General features: G+C 52.4%; 1 protein-coding gene across 1 annotated transcript; it reads right to left on the minus strand.

The window, feature by feature from the left end:
* Positions 1-1,157: 1,157 nt before the first annotated feature.
* On the minus strand, positions 1,158-5,918 carry EOMES (eomesodermin). Its single transcript, XM_053982893.1, has 6 exons — positions 5,170-5,918; positions 4,665-4,819; positions 4,256-4,377; positions 3,664-3,822; positions 3,512-3,573; positions 1,158-2,947 (listed from the first exon to the last, which is right to left on the minus strand). Exons 1-6 carry the CDS (start codon positions 5,916-5,918, stop codon positions 2,212-2,214), a joined length of 1,983 nt encoding a protein of 660 aa, XP_053838868.1. The 3' UTR covers positions 1,158-2,211.
* Between the last annotated feature and the right edge of the window lie 228 nt (positions 5,919-6,146).

A 6,146-nucleotide genomic window follows, 5' to 3' on the forward strand; every position in this document is an offset into this window, starting at 1 on the left:
GACACCCCATTTTAGGAATGCATTATAATCACAAGGTGTTAATTGGGGCCAGCCAGGCACTTACGTTTCTATTAAACAGTGTGAGGACTTTTCACAAGTATTAAGTTCTTTTTTCACCGTGCGGTGCAAAAATATACAGCTTTTAATAACACAGCGCTGCGGAATCGTGCTGTGTCTTTGCAGGCCGGGTGGGGATGGCCGGCATACCGCAGCACCCCCGCGCCGGGAACGAGGGACAGCCCTCCGCGGGGGCTTTTCTGGGAGGGAGTGGCCCCACTGGGAAAAAAAAAAAAAAAATAAGAAATAATATACCCGGTCCTTAGTCTCTTAAAAATTGTCTCAAGTCCCCATCCTGTTCCAGATGGGGTCCTTGGGCAGAGGAAGAGCTGACAGAACAGCTTGCCACGGCGCAGAGCTGGAGCGTCGGACAGAGAGGTGAAGCGCTGATCGAAATCTTCTCGGACACCCGCCGCGTCCCCCTCCGGAGGAGGGGGGAGCCCCTGCTGGTGCCCCCCGATAACGTTACCTCCACCGGGGACAGCCCCGGCCTGAGTCCTGGGTTTATTTTGTTTGCGGCCGGGAATCGTTAACAGTTTAATCCCATTACTGACTGCATATCCTCAGGAAAGGTCCCGCTGCCGCGGGAGCTGGGATTCAATCGCTCTGCCAGAAGCTTTCCCCTCAGATAAGCGGTCAGGGGAATTTCTTGCCTTGTTCCGGGAAGCGGAGGGGGTGAGAAGGGGGCGGCGGGCGGAGGCAACCCCGGGGCTGCCGCGGAGGCGGGCTGGGTTCACCATTCGCTGCCCGGGCCGAGCTCGCACCTCACCTGTCGCAGAGGGATGGAGGAGTGGCAGGGGACAGGAGACCGTCGTATTTTGGAGGGAGCAGGGAGCTCCCGGTTTGTGTAGAAGATACACGGGAAAAGGCAAAGCAAGGGCCAAGAGACTTAAAAAAAAAAAAAAAAAAAAGGAAAGGAAAAAACCCACACATTGAGCACACAGAATATACAGACCACAGCAGATAAAGTGTCAGCACTGCAAAGGATGGTTAGCTATAGAAACAGACAACTCATCCCCTAGGACTGTGCTCCTTCCTCCCCTTTCGGGGCACCCAGCAGAGGCAAAGATGAGGCAGAGCCATATCTTCTTTTGCCTGGCACCACCACATTTATTAAAAATTATTACTATGTACATAGAAAAAAACCAAACACGTTCATTGAGAGGGAGAAAAGTTTGTGGGCCAGTTGCTCTGGGGCAGTTTAAAATGGCTGAAAGCATAGGCAAGAATGGGTAAAGTTACATCACTTCCAGTTTCATACAGGGCAGCTGAAAAGTCACTTTACATACACATAAATAGAAATCTCCTTTTGCAATGCGTCATATGCTAAGTTTGATTAATCAAAAAATGCCTTTTGAACTTCAAAACACCACCAGATGACCTTCCAACTGAACAGCTATAGGTCAACTATTTATACATTATTCCACAATATTCTACAGTGTACCTAGACAAAACACCAACTGTACACTTTGTTTTTGGCCACCTCAATAAAGGTTAGGCTTTTGGGATGGAGGCAGGGTTTTTTTAATGCAAGTTCTAAGCTAAGAAAAGTCAGATTTGGTCATTGTAATCCTGTTGGCAACAAGACCTTCAAGTCAAAATCCTGCCTGGCAAGCAGGCCTTATTTTGGCATTTTCTGCTAAAAAAAAAACTGTAGCTGAGCAATATGCAACTCAGCCAACTGTGTTGTGGATGGGTTGAAAAAAACAGCTCAGCCTAAAGCAGAACATAGCATTTGTGCAGTTCCCTGCAACCCAGTTCCCTTTTATCAAGCAGGGAAGGAAATTAAATTTGGGATCCCATCCCCTCTTTCTTTGCTCAGGAGTGCATAGATTTGATCAGGCCTCTGAGCCAACACAAACTGTATACTTCAGTGTCTCAAATAAATATGCCACATATTTAGACACTAGAGTACTCCTTACAGTTCCTGCATATGGTTCCTTCTGAACAAGGGGAAGAATTCTCCCATGGTTTGCTCTTTCCCTACTGTGTTACCTGCAACAGTCAAAAAGCTTTGGCACCTTCTTTAGAATTGCACACAACAACTCAAGGTGGAAGGCAAGAGTCTTTTTGGCAATTGTAATGCAAAAAAAACCCAAGGCCACCCTGAAAAAAAACCAAAACAAAACAGCCAATTGGAATAAAAAAGATGCTTTAAGAACTAGCATAGAACGCATAGTAGCCCATGCCTTTTGAAGTGTCTTTGCTATAGTCCTCAGCATTAATGTCCTCACATTTCATCGTAGGGGAATTTTCATTGCTGGAAGTGCTAGGGGAAAGCCGTCTTCTCTTACAAGCACCTGTGTAGACCCCAGAATCATTTGAATCTAGGGACTTTATAGAGGGTGGAGTCTCTATCCAAGACGAGCCAATTTCTTCTTTCACCTTGTCCTTGGAAAGCTGGTCTTCACTGAATCCTGGAGGACTTGTTCTTGAGGGCCAAGTTAGTCCTGTTGTTATTTTTCGCTGATAAGAGCCCCTGCTCCCCCAGCCTGCCATGGACGGGAACGTCGGGTCAGGGTAGTATCCCAGAGCGTGGGATGTCTGAAGCGGGAGGGATTTGATGCCATAAGGGAGCAAGGTGCTATGAGAATACTCCGACTCATAGGAGTTCATGTCCAATTTGTTGGCACTGGGCTGCTGCATGGGCGTCACAAACCACCGCTGAGGAGAGCTGGCCACCTCCTCATTCTGCTGTGGGGACAGCAGGCCATTTGTCTGAGGGACAGTTCTCTCACCGTTGTAAAACCTGGCTGGGGGCAGGTTGTTGACAAACTGTTCTTGGAAGAACGGCTGCACACTGTATCGGGCACCAGGGACAATCTGGTGGGATCTAGGAGAATCCGTGGGAGATGGAGTTAATCTGTCATTTTCGGAAGCTGTGTACATGCTACAACATAAAAGAGGAATACTGAGTGTTTTTCTTTACGATTCCACTATGACAGTAACACAACACAGAAACACAAACACGAAGAAACTAGGTATTTCTTAATTAGAATCATAACTACATTTAATTGGATTGCTATTTGTTTAATCTGATTTAGTAGGCGCTTTTCCTAGATCACTGTAAACTTTCTACTACTGCTACAAGCAATAGCACAAGTGAAGGTAGAAGATTACTATTACGCAAGTCTTCTGCTGACAATTTAAAGAAACTGCCTGTTCTGTGGAGACACCCAATATACTGCTGCCAGTTCAATCTGCAGGCCAGCTGGGTTCCACCAATACAAGTTTCCTACCAAAATTCAGAAGCCAGCAGAAAGACTGCTAGAAGGAAGCCATTTAGACAATACACTATTCAGACATTTTAACATAAGCAAAATTGCCAGTAGAAGAAGTACTGTTGCTGAATAACTGAATTAATGTCTAAGAAAAACCCTTCCACAGACATTTCAGGCCAGAATCATGCCTCCTAGACTGACATCTGCAAAAGAAAAAAAAGAGGTGTACTTACGAGTCATAGTTGTCTCTGAAGCCTTTTGCAAAAGGATTATGGTCAATTTTGAGTTGTGTAATCTAAAAGTGAAAGCAGAATATATTAATATGAGATGTTGAACCCACAAGTCAATTTTGTTCTTAATTGCAATTTTATACAGTGATGCTTACATCAGTGTTTTGATATGCTGTAACTGCTATGAACTGCGTTTCAGGAAAAATAAATGTTTGAGTCTTTGAGGAATCATTCAGATCTTCAACTCCATCTTCAGTCACTTCCACAATGTGAAGTCGGGGCTGGTACTTGTGTAGGGACTGAAGTACTATCATCTAAAATAAACCATTAAAGACACATCTTTAGACAAACTGCATCTAACATTAAAAGACCTATTTTACAACATTTTTCCTGTAAATTGTAATCTCTTGGTTTAGAAATGGAGCAGTTTTAACTGTTATCAGGAGCTGAGTCACAGCTTGCAGCCCTGCTTTACTAAGAGCTATCAGCTACCCTCCCACTTTTTGAGCAACTCTAGGTGATCAATATAGCAGCAAAAACAAAAGTAATTCGCACATCATATTCCAACATTTTCAACTATTCATATGGCAAAACAAAGAAAACAAGCTCTATGACCTACTTCAAGAAAGGAGCGAGTCACAAGCACAGTGATCTAGCGGCTACATGAAATGCTTTAAGAGCCCCAAACCCCCAGGGCTCCCCCGCTGAGCCACCAAGAGCCCCTCAGGTCTCCCTCTCCCTCCTTACCTGTGCGTTGTTGTTGTTAGCACCTTTATTGTTCGTTAGCTTCAGCTTCCCGAAAGAAATCTCCTGCCTCATCCAGTGAGCCCCGGTGTTCGGCGACTCAGGGTGAACGTACACCTTGTTGCCTGGGGAAGACAAGCCAGTGAAACGCCGGCCGGGCACAGGGCTTTGTTCCGCGGCCCGCGCAGCCCCTCGGCGCCCCGGTGGTCACCCTCCCACACAGCCCTCGCACTCCAAAAATGCTTCGCGGCGCAAACAGAATCGCAACACGATCTTAGAAGCGTAGCTCGCCCCTCAGCAGGATGCCGGTGTGGGGAAGACCCTGAAGGGGTGGGGGGCAAACTGGGAACCCTCTCCGAGAAGCCGACCCGCGGGGAAAGGGGGCGAGGAGACCGCCGGAACCTGCACCCACCTTGCATGTTGTTGTCAGCTTTGCCGCAGGTCACCCACTTGCCCCCCTGGAAACGCCAGTGGTTGGGGTCCGCCAACACCACCTCCACGAAGACGTTGTAGTGGGCAGTAGGGTTGAGGCCGGTGATGTTGAAGCTCAGGAAGGGAAACATTCTCCTGGGGAAAGGAGAAAAACCACAAGGCATGCTGAGGCAGGCTGGGGGAAGGGGCGCGGGCTCCGGCGGATGCTGTAGGCGGCCGTGGAGTGCCCCGTCCGTCCCAGCACCAAAGAGACTAAGGAAGCAAGCGGCGAGCCCCAGCCGACCCCCGCGTCTGGGGAAATTGGGGAGTAGTTTCTCAGGGAAAACATCCCGGGGCACCACCGACGGACAGAGCACGCACCTCCAACCCAGGGGAGCGGGCAAGCGCCGCCCGACGCGGAGCATGCCCAGGGGTGCCACCTCCCCCCCCGCCCCCGACCACCACACCACTTCCCTCCGTTTCCGCCATCCCCTGCGCCCACTTACCGGCCCTGTTTGGTGATGATCATCTCCGTCTGATGTCGGTGGAACTTGAGCCAGAGGGGCCGGTTGCAGAGGAAGACCTGCGCTCGCATCCCCGGGCCGGCGGCTGGCACCCCCAGCGCCCCGAGCCCGCCGCAGGAGCCCGACGCCGGCGGGTAAGGGCCGTACAGAGGTCCGCCGCCCGTCGCCTGCCCGTACTGGTACCCGCCGCCGCCTCCGAACTGCGTCCGGCCGCCGGGCGGGCACACGGCGCCCGCGAAGCCGCCCGGGGACAGCACGGAGCCGTAGGGGTAGCGCGGCCCGCCGGGCGGCTGGTAGACGGCGCCGTGCTGCGCCGCCGGCGGGTACGGGAACAGGGCGCAGGGCCCCCCCAGGTCGGCCGCGGGCGGCCCGGGGGACTGCAGGTAGTAGCGCTCGGGGCTCAGACTGTCCATGGAGTACCGGGCAGCGGCGGCCGGGGGCAGCTCCTCTTCCCCGCATGGGGTGGCCTTGCGGCCGTCCGGCTTGGGGGAGGCGAAGGGCGGCTCGACGGCCTCCGCCTCGCCCAGGACAGCGGGGGCCGCCCCAAACTTCTTGGGCATCTTGTCCAGGTCGAGGCGAGGTGGCGATCCCGGACCGGGCGGCCCGCGGGAGCCAGCAGCAGCGCTTGTCCCAGCTCCCGCGGCTCCGGCGCGTCCGCCGCCCTCCAGCGGGTAGAAGGGGGCGCCCGGCAGTGCCCCCGCCGCCGTCAGCAGCGGCTCACCCAGCTGCATCCTCGATGGGCGGTGCGTTCGAGCCCTCACTCAATCCTGCGTCGAACCCGACCTGTGGCCGCGCACGGCTACGCTCCTGCAATGTTCCGCCGAAGCAATTTATACCGGCGCGCCAGGCTCCTCGGGCCGCCGTGGGGGAGGGGCTTGGGACGGGCTGCCTCATCGTCGCCCTCCACCCCCGCCGGCCCATTGGCTGGGCCGCGTGACACTAATTTAATTAGACAGCTA

The sequence above is a fragment of the Vidua macroura genome, chromosome 1 (assembly GCF_024509145.1).
Source record: "Vidua macroura isolate BioBank_ID:100142 chromosome 1, ASM2450914v1, whole genome shotgun sequence".
NCBI lineage: Eukaryota > Metazoa > Chordata > Aves > Passeriformes > Viduidae > Vidua > Vidua macroura.

Coding starts and splice junctions, on each gene's coding strand:
- EOMES (XM_053982893.1), bottom strand. CDS start 5,918: ATGCAGCTGGGTGAGCCGCTGCTGACGGCGGCGGGGGCACTGCCGGGC. Junction 4,378..4,664: donor AGCTGACAACAACATGCAAG/GTGGGTGCAGGT, acceptor TGTCTTCCCCAG/GCAACAAGGTGTACGTTCAC. Junction 3,823..4,255: donor CTAACAACAACAACGCACAG/GTAAGGAGGGAG, acceptor GGTTTATTTTAG/ATGATAGTACTTCAGTCCCT.